Source organism: Diuraphis noxia, unplaced genomic scaffold (assembly GCF_037042655.1).
Source record: "Diuraphis noxia isolate RWA-SAM2 unplaced genomic scaffold, SU_Dnox_SAM2 contig0001, whole genome shotgun sequence".
NCBI classification, from domain to species: Eukaryota; Metazoa; Arthropoda; class Insecta; order Hemiptera; family Aphididae; genus Diuraphis; species Diuraphis noxia.
This window is the reverse complement of record NW_028301711.1, coordinates 28,547,228-28,563,786: the sequence shown is the minus strand read 5'-3', so window position 1 is coordinate 28,563,786 and position 16,559 is coordinate 28,547,228. Positions and strand designations below refer to the sequence as shown.

The 16,559-nt window shown below is 25.0% G+C and overlaps 1 protein-coding gene across 1 annotated transcript in view; it reads left to right on the top strand.

Annotated features, from left to right (window-relative positions):
• Nrx-1 (Neurexin 1) overlaps window positions 1-16,559 on the top strand; it is a 265,980-nt gene that overhangs the window by 46,656 nt on the left and 202,765 nt on the right. The window contains exon 3 of the mRNA XM_089219748.1: window positions 15,282-15,332. Coding sequence (XP_089075874.1) covers window positions 15,282-15,332 — 51 coding nt within the window. The remainder of the gene's footprint in view (window positions 1-15,281; window positions 15,333-16,559) is intronic.

The following is a 16,559-nucleotide window of genomic DNA, read 5'->3' as shown; positions in this document are numbered from 1 at the left end:
AGGGGATTCATAGAGAAATACATGTTCTTTTCATAGATTTTAAGAAGGCGTGTGATAGCATACACAGAGAAAGCCTTATCAATATCTTGAGAGAATTCCATTTTGAGGACATGCTTATAAAAACTGATTGAGATAAGTATTTTGGAGACATTTGTCAAAGTTAGAGTTGGAAACATAATTATAGACCCAATATTAGTCAAATCAGGTTTAAGACAGGGAGACGCCATGTCACCAATCTTATTTAATATAGTGGTAGAAAAAGTAATAGGGGAAATTAATATTACACCGCATGAAGGGGTTAAATTCCAGAAATCTTGCATAGGACTGCTGGCTTATGCAGATGATGATTTGGTGATCATGGAGGAATCACAAGATGGACTAAAATTTCTTTTAAATCGGCTGGAGAAAGCAGCACAGAAAGTTGGACTTCACATTAATGAAGAAAAAACGGAATATATGGTGGTAGGAAGGCGAGACACCATGGGATTATATGCGACGCTCAACATCAACAACCGAAATTTTAAAAGAACAAAAAAATTTAAGTGCCTAGGGTGTATACTCTCAGAGAGAAATGAAATCGAAATAGAAATAGGGGCAAGAATTCAATCAGGAAATAAATGCCGCTATGGTCTTGCGAAATTATTGGGATCAAGATCACTTTCAAAAGATCTAAAAATACATCACATTAATACGACCGGTAATTACTTATGGAGCTGAGATATGGCCATTAAGGAAAAGTGATGAACGAAAACTCTTAGTTCTGGAAAGAAAGATATTACGAAAGATTTTTGGACCAGTAAAAGACATGCTAAGCGGTGAATAGAGAATAAGGAAAAATGATGAACTAGAAACACTCTTCTGTAAACCTAGTATACTCGAAACAATAAAGAATAAAAGATCGGCATTGGCTGGGCATGCTTAGCGTAGCCATAACCCACTCATACGCATAGTGTTAGAAGAAAATCCTACTGGAAAAAGATCACTGGGAAGACCACGTCTGAGGTGGGAAGACGTAGTTAGAAATGATGTGAAAGCGTTAGGAGGAGGGACTGACGGGAGAATACAGGCAGCGAATAGAGAAAATTGGAGGCAAGGATGTATGTCGGGATGGCCCTAGTGGCCGAATTTACCGAAAAAGAAGAAGAAGAAAACGAACTGTTTGGATTTGTTGTGAGCGTATCGTTATAATTTTTAATGAATTCCGCAAAAAATATAATTCAAAAGACTTTTATAGTTTGGGAGAAAATGTTTCAGTGTTAAATTGATATTTATATATATATATAAAACCATATTTAAGGGCTGAATATTTTTATGTTATTTTTTAAATAAGGTTTTTAATTTTTTTCACGCGAACTTTGTATAAAATTTACTTACTACAATAAATATAACTAATTTGTAATATTGTTATTAGTGTTTATCATCTGGGGTAGTATATATGACGTCTTATTAGAAATTTATTCTCTCTCATAATATGGTTGTTGAAAATATATTGTAGTATAAAATATTTTAGAGAACCATTAAAATTTGATGAAAAAACAAATAATAAAGACAAAACGAAAAAAAACAGAATATTGTTATTGATATATTATAACTCGATAAAATCTAAGACACATTAAGTAAACATATGAACATAGTCCTTTGCTCATATAATATTATTGATTAATAACAAAACAGCCCATTTTTATGAGCAGGTCACGTACTTAATTCAAAACAAAAGTGGTAGGTCAATCACGTAAGGTAGGTCACACTTTTTAGTTGAATGTATGAATTCAAAAGGATTATTAGTTATTACATTGGGTACACAAGTTATTGCGACAGTTTAGTTTTTAATTCTGACTAAGAAACAGGAACATACTAGAAATAATATTTTATTTAATGTTTTAATTTGAACAAAGATTATAGTCGTATTTATTTTGTTTATAGAATCTATATAATGTTACACATTTCAAGTTTCTACAGCTATTTGTTTTTGATTAACAACAAAATATGCATATAGGTAAATGAAAAATTGAGTGAATATCTAATTTTGTACTTCAAACGCTCATAAAAATTTAAATTGACTTTTCGATAGACATTTTTTAATTGATAAAAGTAGTGAAACTTATAAGAATCTCGTATTGAATTTTAAAATCTTAGATTTAAAATGATAAATTTTTATGAATTTTTAAATCAAAATAAATTGTTAATTTTCGTAATTTTTACGTATTTTGTCAAAATTTGAACTTTGAAGCTTTTTTACCAAATGAATAAAATTATATTTTCATTTAAATTCACTCACTGTCCAAATTAATAAAAAATTATATGAAATAAAAATCATGCTGTTTACTGACATAGTGATTATTATTAAAATCTGTACCTATGAACAAACATGCTTAATTTATATAACACAAAAATAATAATAATATTAAAAATAAAAATAAACTTGTATTAACATGGTCCAATATAGGGTATTCATTTTTAATAATTAACAAAAAATAAACTTTTCGTTTGCCTGAATTAAAATATTTAGGCGTATAATCAACATATTTTGTTTATTTCTCAAGTTCAATTAATATTACAGATGAAAATCAATATTTTAATTGGCTAATGATTAAGAGGACGTGATACCCGCATGTGTTGTCTCCGTCTTACAAATGCGTAACATGGTACATTTTTCGCTCAACAGAACACGTGTAGCTCCGTTAACTTAAAAATTAGAGTGAACTGACCTCTTATAAAATTTAAAGGTAAGATTACTATCTAGACAACCTCATATGCTTTTTATTTTATATCAAATTTAAAGCGAGTTATGAGTATTTTAAAATTGTCAATTTTTTGTGCATCTTAAAATACTCATAACTTCCTTTAAAATTTAAATATATTAAAGACCATAAGAGGTTGACTAGATAACAATCATACCTTTAAATTTTATAAGAGGTCAATTCACTCTAATTTTTAAGCAAACGGAGCTACACGTGTTCTGCTGAACGTAAAATTTAGTATATAATGCACTTGTAAGACAGAGACAACACATGCGGGTATCACGTCCTCTTAATCCTGAATGTTTTGTCACGAAAAACCATTCGAGTTAAATGTGTTTATGAATTTAGAATGTTAAAAATTTTTTTTCTTCAAATTTTATTACAAAATTACCATTTTAACCATTAAGTTTTAAAAGATCTTTAACTGTTGTTATTTATTACTTTATGTCTGATTTATTTACATTAAAAGTGTTGGAAATAAACATAATTTTAGTAATACAATTTTTGCTATTTACTCAGTGCAAAAATAAAATTAAAAATATATGATTCTTTTAGAGTTATACATTTTCCATATTGAAATTAAAATATTAGAAAACCGATTAATTTAAATATACAATTATATAAAAACGACACTTGATCGCAATAGTTCGACGAAGGCGAGCATCGAATATAGGTATACCATATGAATAGATAACAATATGATGTATGAATACCTGGATGAAATGTATGTATGTATGTATATTTTATTATTTTTTTTTTCATAAAATTATTTACTGTGCACTGAACTATATTATTAATCCGAACATATCATGTATTATATTTTGTGTCAATGGGTATATCGGAATCCGAATTAACTCTGAACAACTGCAGTTAAATAACCTTATTATTTTGTTTTTCCAATTGAAAACCCATATACGGGACTTGCGCAGTATGGTTTCAATAATATATCAGCGATAATTTTATTTACGACCCTAGAACGAGACATAATATAGCGTATAAAATATTATCTGAACCCGACTGCGGCCACAGCGGTGGTTCGACGCCCCGTCTTTCTGGGTTCATGTGATATAATCTAATTTGGCGACGTGTGTGAATAAGCTGCGAACGGTCTAGCCACTTGTATACGTTGCACACGTTGCGGTTGTATTACACTTTTCGGATTCCATTAAGTCTTCAGACATTTATCAGTAAACAACCTTTTGAATTTACTTTTGCGATACCATGGCCATTTACGAGAAACACCACAAACGGACTAAACCACCATTCGCCACGTGCTGTTCCGAAAATTGTCTTACGGGTATTAGACTAAACAAAAATTATTGTACAAATCGATAAACTGAAATGAAAAAAAAATTATGATAAAATTTTTTTGCAATGTCAGTCGTCGAAATGTATTTGTCCTCGATTGCATTCTGGTAAATTTACTTTTTACTCAAAGGTAGGAACATAGTAATATAAACCTAAAGGTAATTTTTTATCATTTTCGTTAATTACTTATAATAATAATATATTATGAACTACTGACGTTGCATAATCTTTTGACTATTTATTAATAGAACAAGGGTTCTCATGCAAAATAAAATAGTAAAATATATATTTAATTTCGTTAAGATATGGTAAAATATGCAATACAATTGTAATAAACTACGCCATAAAATAAAAGTAATAAAATATACAATGAATTTATCAAATTGTTTTCAAACCATCGTTTAATGAAGGCGAGGCTTTTTATAATTTTGAAATAAATTTAATAAAGTAACTTATAAACTAAATCATTTTTGTTAGGTAGTCTAGCATTGAAATAAATTCGTAGTATTTTTTATATACTTTCTCAATTTCTTTTTTTATTAAGTAAAAATTATTGATCTTATGAAATTGAATTAAAAACCAAAAATTGATGTTACATTGCTCTCGTTTAAATATAGCGTAAGACATGTATTTTTCTTATTTATATTTAATGTATGCGCATTAATTTACTTTATATTTAAAACATGAAAGATACTAAATATAATATGAGATAATTCATGGACATAATACTAATCAAATAGTATACTAATAAAAACACACACTATCTTTGATAACTCATTAAATTATAGCCTTATTTCTAAATATCTGTAGATCCTAAGAACAATATTCCTAATATGTAATAGTTATAAGTAGATACTATTTAGTGCTAGAAAAATTCATTTTTTTTAAATAGTTACTGTTTTATGATTTAATGATAAAATTAATTTATGGGATTTTAAAATTGATACTCAATCTGTACGATATCGGTTTATTGTTTGTAAGACCTATTATTTTGAATATTGCCTCCACACAGTTACCAGTTACAATACAAAAAATAATTTTTATTTAATTTATTTTTATCCATTTTTAACATTACAGTATTTTTAAGGTTCAGTGAAAACCACAAACATGAAATTACTTGTCCCTTTAAGTTTTATTCACACTCTCAAAAGCTTTATCCTACAGCAAAGTCTGTGACCGGAATTTAATGCGGCTTATAGTTTACTAGAGATTTAGAATTTTAAATGGAATTGGGTAGTTATATGGGAACCAGCAAAAAATAAAATAAAAACAAATAATATATTATTCAACATCAGACGTTTGATCGAACTGCTATGTGTTTCAAACATTTTTATTTTTATATATAAAAAAAGCAGGTAAATCGTGGATGTCGCTCTGCTGTACAGTAAGTTACTGTAATGGATGGGATTAAATTTGAATGCAATGGTAGGTGTCATTGTATACGAAAAACGATTCTGAACGGAGATGATTTGTCAGTCAAGGATATATTATATTGTCATATATTCTATTTTGAAACAAATATTTTATTTTTCAATTAAGACGCATTTTGCATAAGGCATAATTAATCAATTAGTGTAGTTATCATGTAGTTATCATAATTCATATTACCTTATATTATCATAGATATACGAATACCTGGTTTGAGGATAAATCGTTATCATTACGCGATTTCATAAAAATTTAAAACTCAAACGCTCAAAACATTTTTCCTATAATGACACTTCAAATTTTCTCTATAGCTATTTGAAGCAAAACTTGTGGAAAACTTGGTGTTAAATTTTATAACCTTAGATATAAATACAAACAATATTATGAATTTTGAACTACAAAATAATTTGCAAATATTCATGGTTTTGACAAATTTTTGTCAATATTTGAAATTCAAATGCTAATAAAAATTTAATTTGAATTTCCAGTGGACATTTTTTTATGATAAAGATTGACAAATTAGTAAGGAATCTTGTATTAAATTTTAAAATCTTAGATTTAAAAAGAAAATTTTTTATGAATTTCTAGAATAAAATAATTTACGAATTTTTGTGATTTTTACGTATGTTGTCAAAATTAAAATTTGAATACATGTAAAAAAAAATTGTGGCAATACATTTATTTTATTTTTCAACTGCTACTGTAAAAATTTATTATGAGCCTTGTATTAAATTCTCAAATCTAAGAATTAAAAAGAAAAACTTTTATGAATTTCGATCTAAAATAATTTGAAAATTGCCGTAATTTTTACGTATTCAGTCAATATTTGAACTTCAAATGCTAATAAAAAAAAAATCATGCCTATGAATTCTTATAATGTTTTAATCACTATAAGAATTACCTATGAGGAATTTTGTATTAAATTTTCAAGTATTTTGAATGGGCCAAAAAGTTTTTATCGACACTTCAAAAAAAAATTTTCAGACAAATTGAAAATTTAAGTCGTCTATAAATATCTCAAAAAAAGTCAAAATATTTTGAAAATTAAATCATGTAAAGAAAATGCCAATCCTAATAACTGGTAAAATTTTCAAGTATCTAGGACTTATACTTTTTGAAAAATAACAAATATTTAAATTCGTTTGAGGATAAATCGTTATCGTTACGCTATTTCGTAAAAATTTAAAATTCAAACGCACTTAAAATTTTTCCTATAATGATGCTTCGAGTTTTCTCTATAGCTACTTGAAGAAAAACTTATGGAAAACTTAGTGTTGTATTTTTAATCCTTAGTTATAAACGCAAAAAATTTTATGATTTTTCAACTTCAAAATTACTTGCAAATTTTTGCGTTTTCGACAAATTTCGTAAAATTTTGAACTGTAAACGCTTATTAAAAAAAATTGTGACTTACGATTTTTAATTCTTTTTAGCTACGATAAGAACAACTCATAAGGAACCGTATATTAAATTTTCAAGTTTTTTTGATCGTCCAACATTTTTTTACTGACACTTCAAAAAAAAATTCTCAAAAAAATCGAAAATTTCAGTGGTCTATAAATAACTCAAAAAAAGTCGAAAATTTTTGAAAATTAAACTGTATATAGATAAAACTAACATTAACATTTGGAGAAAATTTCAAGTATTTACAGTGATTAGTTTTTGAATTACAACCATATAAAAATATCGATTTAGTCGAAAACTGGTTTTGCGTAAAAATTCCAGTTTTTCTGTCATTTTTTTTTTGTTTTTCTCGATTTTTTTGAAAACTGTTGGTAAATGTTTACTTTTGACCTCTATAATGCACCAAGGATCTTCACTTTTACATCGGAAACCACCCCCAAAGTTTGAAATCGAATCATTATTTCGACTAGTTATGCTGTACACAGACACAAAAAAAAAAAAAAAATCAATACATTCATCACTTCGTTCAGAATCTAAAATTAAATTAATTTTTATATGGACAAAAAGAATCAACAATATTTTATATTTGATTGTAATTTAATGGATTATTATTTGGCCGTTTTTATGCTGAGCTTTTTAATTATGAACTATGTTATTTTAATCCTGGATTTGTTCCTGTGTGTACACAGTTTTTTTTTTTTAGTAGTAGGTACCTATCCAATCGTCGAGAAATATTCTTTATTTTTTTTATAACATTTGCTATTAATCACATTTTGGTTTTCTAACGGTCATATTCTATACTCTATAGCACTAAATGTTAATAAAACAATGTGTTATGCATATTTTTTTACATTGTTAACGTTCTTATAATACATATTAAACATATTTTTTTTATTATTTCAGCTTATATAAAACGAATATTGTTTTATTTTTATTTATATTATTTAATCATTATAATTTTTCATTTTAATAAGTATAGCAATATTGTCAGAAACAAATATCTTAGAAAAAATTGAATTAAATGATTGGATTGAAATCTTAAATTCAAAACTTAAAAATTGTACAAGTTAAAACAAATAAGGGAAATGCAATTGCGCCAGATCTTATATATTCTTTTGTATAGATGTAAATAGAGCATCTTTGTATTTGAAAATGCTTATTGAACACTTTTTGCTGCCTTTCAAAGTATTTAAAGTTATAAAACAACAAACAATTATTTACTTTTCTTTATGTCATTTTCATAATTTAAATATTAATAGGTAAATAAAACTTGTAAACCATATAAATACACAATAAATCATAATTTTATGCATCTATATAATTTGTCATTGCATCTTAATAAATTAATCTACATAACTTGTGTGATTTGTCGTTAAATCTTATATTTATACCTTTATCAATAAATACTTTCAAGATCTATCTAAATTGTGTTAATTTAAAAAATAATATAATTTATAGTTACAAAAATCCTCCACGCGTAAATTATTAATTACGTTTTAGATACTCCACGAGTTTTAATGATTAAAATTGGTAATAATTAACATATAAATATACAACAATTAAAAACTCACTTGAATATTGTAAAAATAGAATTTAAGTTAAATTATTCCTATAAATATATATATTAATTTACATTACTTTATGAAAATCTCTTTTTTTATAAATATATAAGTTTGCACTATTTATGTATTTCTGGAAGTATATGTGCATTTAGATATATTATACCTATATGCATTTTACTTGGATAATATATTATATTATGTAAATATGGAATACGTATATAAGTATATAGTCACTATATAGATTATATATATATACATACTTACATACAAATATTGTTCATACATAAAATGATTTTCGACATTCCGTTTTGAATATTTTCCGGTGTTTGATTTTTATAGTTCTTGCGATGTTTCCACGGCAGTTAAGCACTGCAGCGATAGCATCTAATATATAATTTGAAAAGCGTTGATATGCCAAACTACCACGCATTACCACGGGAATATTACATTTTTTATATTTGTCTACCACGGACAATGAACATCATTACCGTAATGTTATTAGGTGTTGATACATTATATATTTATGTATACGAGTTCAGAACAAAAGCATTTTATATAAAAACAAAATAATAATAAGGCGTCGGCCGTACATGCCGTATTCATACATAGAAATGTACTTTTTCATAATTTCGGTTCAAATGAAAATACATACATATTATCTTGTCGAATAAAATCCTCTCTTCTTTTATATCATTTAACCCAGCTGTACATTTTTTTAAGCTTATACAAATTAATAAATATGTCGATTGGTATCGTTGAAGTGGAGAGGAATGAACGTTTTGTACAAATCATTAGAAACATAAATAACTTCAACTAGCATAGAATGGAATTATTATTATTGATCGACATGTTTTATATTTTATTATATTGTGTAAAGAAGTGACGATTCAACATATTATATTTTGCATGAAACTAGAAGTTGGTCTACCAATTTTTCTGTGTACATAAATTAAACTAACCAAAAACTGTAATTATTTATAAATTTAAATATTATCTATTTCTAGAAGACATCAATTTAATAAACCTATCTTTGATTTAATGTCAGTTGAGAATATTCGGATGTAAAAATTTGATTCATTTTAAATATAATGTGGCATACAAAAATTATGTTATGTTTGTTATGCTGAAGGTCCGATAGAATCATAATGATTTAAACGTAGGTTACTAAATCAAATTATAATAGGTTTATACTATAAAATTATTGGTGCAAAGAGTATATTATGTTTTTGAAAATTATTTTATGGGGTCATATCGAGTCGAAGACCTCTGAAAATATCTAAACAAAAAAAATGAAACACTTGCGTGTATTTTATTGTTTTAACGAAAACTAATGTACAAATGTGTATACTATTGTAATATTTATTTAATACATCATACATTTACTAAACATAAATGCGAGACGACACGACAGTTTGTATTTTTTTTTTTTTTGGCACCGTGGATCAAGTTTAAGATTAGCAAATGGATTTATATACTTGGTGTATGATATATTTATTTATTTAAAATATATTTATATACATTTTTTCATTATTATTAATAAGTAGGGAGCTTTATAGCTCGACCATGGTTTCTTTTTTAAATATATTATATGTGTTAAATTAGGTATTTTAAATAAAACTGAGATGTGCATAAATATTATACTGTACACCTACTATGAAAGTATGCATTTTTAAATGTCATAATATCCAATTTGTTAATTTGTTTCGGTAGAATGAAAAATTCAATAAAATTTTTAATATTATGAAATTTTTATACAGTATTTTTCTTATTATAAAGTATAAACAAAAAAAATTATGTTAAAATGAAATACAGTCTACTCTATTTTGTATTTTTCTTCTTTATAAAATACTCAACGAAGACTCAAGCTAAACAACTATTCTTTTCTTTAATTGTATGTGCAACTCAACATAAGTAATTTAATGTACCTACCCATTAATATGCATTAAAATTATTATTGTTATTCAAACTAATAAACTTAGTTTTTGATGCTATACCAATAAGAAAAAAAATCAAAAAATTATTTAATATAGCGAAAACAAACATAAATAATTATACATTTCAGCTATAAATACTATATAATATTTGTGATAAATATTAATGATAAATAGCATACATAATATATGTAATTTCCATGGCTACCAATACTTTTGTTGATATAATATTATAATAGAACTAATTACAGTTTTCCTCTATGTATTCCTAGCCAGAGGTACTTATCGTTGTTTCGTACAATAATTGTGTACTAACATTAAACTATATCTTCTTATTTTTTATTTTATTTTTTTATCCTTAATTCTTATATAATATGCGTCTTGTGTATGTGGGAAGCGGTATTTATTGTGTGTCAATTTAGCACATTTTATATTAGCAGGAAGTATAACATTAAAACGAAATATAAACGATATTATATAACTCATAAATTACGTTCATGTAGTAAGATGTCAACATCTTTGAAAAAATTTAAGATTCTACTCTCTTATTTCTTTATGCAAGTTTTATTTACAAATATGGTTATATAATTAAAAAAAAAAACTACGATACATTTATTTTAATTTTTAAGTATAAAGATTCTTATACGTTGGGTGTTCAACTAATTTTGTAGAACACAAATTATACCATTTGATTAACCGTTTTTTTTTTTTTTGAGATTCAATAATAATAATAAATAATAATAAATAAATTATTTATTACTCATTTTAAGAATACATCATTAAATTTGTAAGAAAATAAAATCAATGAGTCACAAATAGGTAAACATTTAACTTATCTATAAATTAGTTTCAGAATTTTTTTTCTGTTAATTACTTTAAAATTAGATTATTTTAAAATTCTAAAAATGGAATAGTAAAAATAAAAACCTTGAAATTTAAATAAAGAATAATATAAACTTATAATTATTAAATAATAATAATTACTTAATGCAGGATCGAATATTTTTTTTACAAATAATTCAGTAATGCCTATTACTTTTGCTTATAATCGTACTGTATCATTTCTGAGTATGAGACATAAGTGCTACTAATACTGGAAGATATTAAATTTGTATAGAACGTGTTTCAAAACGTATTATCCATAGTTTTATTAATTTGATTTAATTATATTTTTATACAATTAAAAACAACAATAACCGATTATTTTTTACAAGCGTACGTTAAACAACATTTAAACTAACTTTAAAATGCATTGGTGTTGAGAAATTATGTGTAATAGTTTAAATTATTATAAGCATAAATTTAGAAATACTAGATAATATCTGATCTGCTGATTAGATGTTCAAATATTTAAATTAACTCTCGAAGAGCACTGTACATAATATTATACATCTCGTTATTTTTCTACAAACACCACAAACAAGTATTTAAAAATCTACATACTGATTGATTATTAATGTATTCAAACATTCGGTCCGTACCACTAATTACAAATATGAATTATAATTGTTTATTATATTGAGTATATTAATCAAATATCATATATTATTCAATTCAAAGCGAAATTCGTTGGTTTTATGCTTCAATAATATAATATGGGCTTTTTATTTTTATGAATATTTTTTTTATTTTTTTTATTTTTTTTATTTTTTATCGAAGTAGTAGGTACTCAAAATGTAGTCATTGTATGTCACGTGGTACCTACCTTAGAGATAAGTAATTTTCATAAAAATCAAAAAAAAATAATAACTTGATTGCTATTTGCAATTCCTACCGGAAATTTTCGAAAAAAATATAAGTGAAATTTAAAGGTAATTGTTTTTTCAATGATATTTGTGAATTCTACAAAAAGCAATTCAAAGAGTAACTATAACCTATTTGTTCTTGAAAAATTCGTGGAGAAAGAGTAAAATTAATTGTACGCACCTATAAGAAGGTTTTTACCTTTATGTGTATCAGGGTATCACTAGCTAGTATATGTTTCTACCCTATTTCATATGCAGGGTGTCCCGCGCTGATTTACCCATTGCGATATTTCACGAAATAACGAAGATATAAAGATTCTGGTTTATAATAAGATTCACAGGTATAAGAACTACAATTATTTTATTTTAATGTTTTTTCAAAAAATGTAAAAAATATTTTATTTATTTAATTATTTTCAAAAAAATTAAAGATAGATATTTTGTATAATTTATTTTTCTGAAAATATTGACGTTTCAAAGTTTAATTTTCATTAATTTCCTGATTTTTAATATTATTTTTTCTTATGTTGAAGAAATAAAATATGATCATAACTATTAGGAACACGGAAAGTATTCGGCCGCTCGTTTGGGAAGGCGCGTGGCACGGCGGGTCACATGTTTGATAACATTATGGCATTAAATAATTCGCAATTTTTCTCGAAACTAAAAAAAAATTAAAAATCAGGAAATTAAAGAAAAGAAAATTCTGGAACGTCAATGTTTTCAGAATAATAAACTCTACAAAATTGCTATGGTCAATTTTTTTGGAAATAATTAAATAAAAAAAAAAATATTTTTTAACATTTTTACCAAAACATTTAAATAAATTTAAATATGAAATAATTGTAGTTCTTATCCCTGTGGCTCTTATTACAAAACCAGAATTTCAATATCTCCATTCTTTCGTGAGATATCGCAATGGGTAAATCCTCATGGGACACTCTGTATATGTAAAATAAATGTAATAGGTATAACAATGTATGCATATGTATATATAAAACAGTATACCCTTTTGTCCACGTCGTCGTTTCACGTGCTTTGGCAACTATTAAATAGCTGCTTTTTTGAGTTCTCCTCCATAAGAAGGTTGTGAGAAGTATTTGTGAATCTCTTAGCACTAACATACTTGTACCGTTTGTAACACGAGATAAAACCACTTAAGAGCGTTACAATACAATATGTTTGACACGCAATCCCTTACTGTATAATTCATAAGCTATCGGATAAATTATCATATTATTATGTAAATACTTCTACCTATACTTAAACGTCATGTGTACATATTTTACCAATAATACATACAGTTAAGTGTAGACAAACGTGTTGTAGGAATAATTAGTTTCCTATTGAATGAAATTATATGTTTAGTATAGAATAATGTAGTATTATAATACATTCAATTATTGAAAAAATACAATAAAGCTGGGATTATTCTATTGTCAGTATCGTTTTATTTCATATAACGTTATACACCACAGATTATTCATTCGTTACACATATTATAGCTTAAATTCATATATACATATAATATATGCTTGAAATTAAACATTATCTTGTTTAAATGTTTTCGTTTCATTTAATTTATTGACTTATATTAATTAAGTTATTATCACAACTCTTGGTCGATAAATCATACATGATTATTATTATTATATTTTTTTTTTTTTTTTTGAGGCATTGTATTTTAGAAATCATCATGCTACATAGTATTATAGTATATAATATCAATGGTCATGAGTAGTTCGCTGTAAAATATTGTTATCTACATAATACAACATATAGGTATTGGAACATCATGTGTACATTTCTTATAAATCACTGCATACGAAAAATGATTCTTAGAGGAGGTGGTGTGTTAGGTAGTTAATTAGTTTATATTACATTTCAAACTTCCAAAGAATGTTTCATAATTTTTTTTTTTTTATATGTATATATAATGCTATTTTAGTTGATTTATTTTTATATTATGAATATAGTACTAATACCTATGCTATAGATGCTAGAATAGTCGTGGAACAATTAGCTTAAAATGAATATAAACATTTTGTAAATGTAATTGTGTTTGTTAAATAATTATCTACGAAGTGGTGAATATTGGACCTTAAATAGATATTAACCTACAAATTACCATAAATATTTTTGATCTACAAAAATATAACTAAAATATTTATTTTTGCTTAAATATTAAATTTCATTGAACTTGAATTTTACAAAGTACATTTTAATATCAATATTAATAAAATAAAATAAGTTAGGAAGCTCAAACCGTGAGTGTGCTAAATTTCCATTTGCAAAATGTAATGCAATACATTTGTACGATTTCATGCAAACTCGGAAGAAAATTGTGTCGTGATCGTTTCAATTAAAAATATCTATCCTCGATAATTAATAAGTATTTTAAAGTATAGAAAGATTTATATATCATTTATTCTTATGCGCTTATTGTGCATTCAATTATATAGATCTTGTCTGTAACTTTGTGGGAAAAAAATTTAACTATGGAACGATTGAAGTTTTTTTAATTCAGATGTTCTTATATAATTAAAAACAAAAATTGTTGGAGAATAAATCATGAAAAATCTTGTTTTTAATGTTCAAGATTTTGTGGTTGGAATTCAATTTTTTTTTACAACAAATTGATTTACATATTTTCGTAATCATCATCTATCTGCTTAGAATTTAAACCATTTCTATGCTACAATATATTGCACATCACAATACATTTCAAAATATATTATATACTTGAAGTGTTTGTAGTGTATTGAATCGTTGCTTATATAAATTAACTGGCACATTTGTGTATGAACGATTTGCTTAGCCCACTAAAAACTTATAAATATATTATATACCAGTTAAACTCTTAAACTCAAAAGTAAATAAATTTATTAATAACTGTAAGACTTAGACACATATTATTGTTTGCCTTAATAATCTATTTATAGTATATTAAATTGAGTAAGTGCATTGTAAATGAGTAAACATATTAACCAAATAATTTAATTTTAGCCCTATATTTAACAGTTTATTTTATGTGAATAAATATCTTATAATATTATTCATATATTGTTCTCTTTGTTTAATTGCCATTGCTATTAATTATTATTTACAAACACAATATTATGCTATTCATATTTTAATTTATATTTATTTCATTATTTACAGTGCACTGGTACAAGATGTCGTCGAACACTAAACAGAGAGAAAAAGACAAAGGTTAGTCATCATTCAATTATTCTATTTTATTATAATATTGTACTTTTTGCTCGAATCTCACTTAATTTTAGTGTCCGCTCATCATAATATATTATGCGTTATTTGATTATGGTGGTTGTCAATAATGTTGATTATATTAAAAAAAAATATTTTCTGTTAATATTATTACCGAAAACGAACAAAGGTTGTAGTTATTTTAATCAATTTTTTTTCAATATAGATCTTATTATTTAATTATTTAATTATTTAATTATTAATGAGATAAATCAATTATATCGTGGTGCTAGTTTAAATAGACCTAATTCATTTAATAAAATAAGGCATTTTTATAGCCTATTTAAGTTATCAAAATTTACAGATTTTTTGATTTTTATAGTATAATTGATTAAATTTACTATAATCATTTTTTTATTAGTTATCATATATTATGTTGTGTAGATATTAAGTTAAGCATTTTAATAATGTAATTATTCAATTTCGATTTTATGAGGCACTTGGCATTGATTTTTGGCCATATTTTAATTCAAAGGCCAATGCCCATATAAGCCCTATACTTATGTATATTATAAGCGTATTAAGGAACATTGTAAAATGTATTTTACCCTTATTTTCTATACTGTACCTAAGTAATTATTTTTATCGTAATTGGTTAAAAATATAATTTATAGTTATAATAATTACTTAGCAAAAATACATTTTATGAAATTGTTTACGATGAAATAATATTGCGATATTTAAATCCACAATCATGCAAACTGATTTATTAAAACGTTGGGGTGACGTGTTATTGTGTTACATAATTGTTTTTAAAAATCTGTAATGTCGTCATAGTTTATTAAAAATAAAAATAAATTCAGCGAATGTATTATTATTTGAATAACTAACTGCATTTATCGGATTTATTATAAAACAGCTCATTTAAAACATTATTTTTAAATGGTGTACCAGTTTTATCAAACATGATAAATTTATACCTATTTTTTCCATATGAAATAATAAACTTTAGGTATTATTATTGATAATTTTACGATGAATGAATTAATTTATTCTGTACACATTACATATATTACGTTGTTAGTAGAATATAACTTTATAATACAATAATATATGCAGTACATAATTTATGTATAATGCAATAATAAATCATTTATTGAATATTTCTAGCATACTATATTCAAATGAAATTGAAAATAATCTGATTTACGTAAATTCCTGAATCATTTGAAG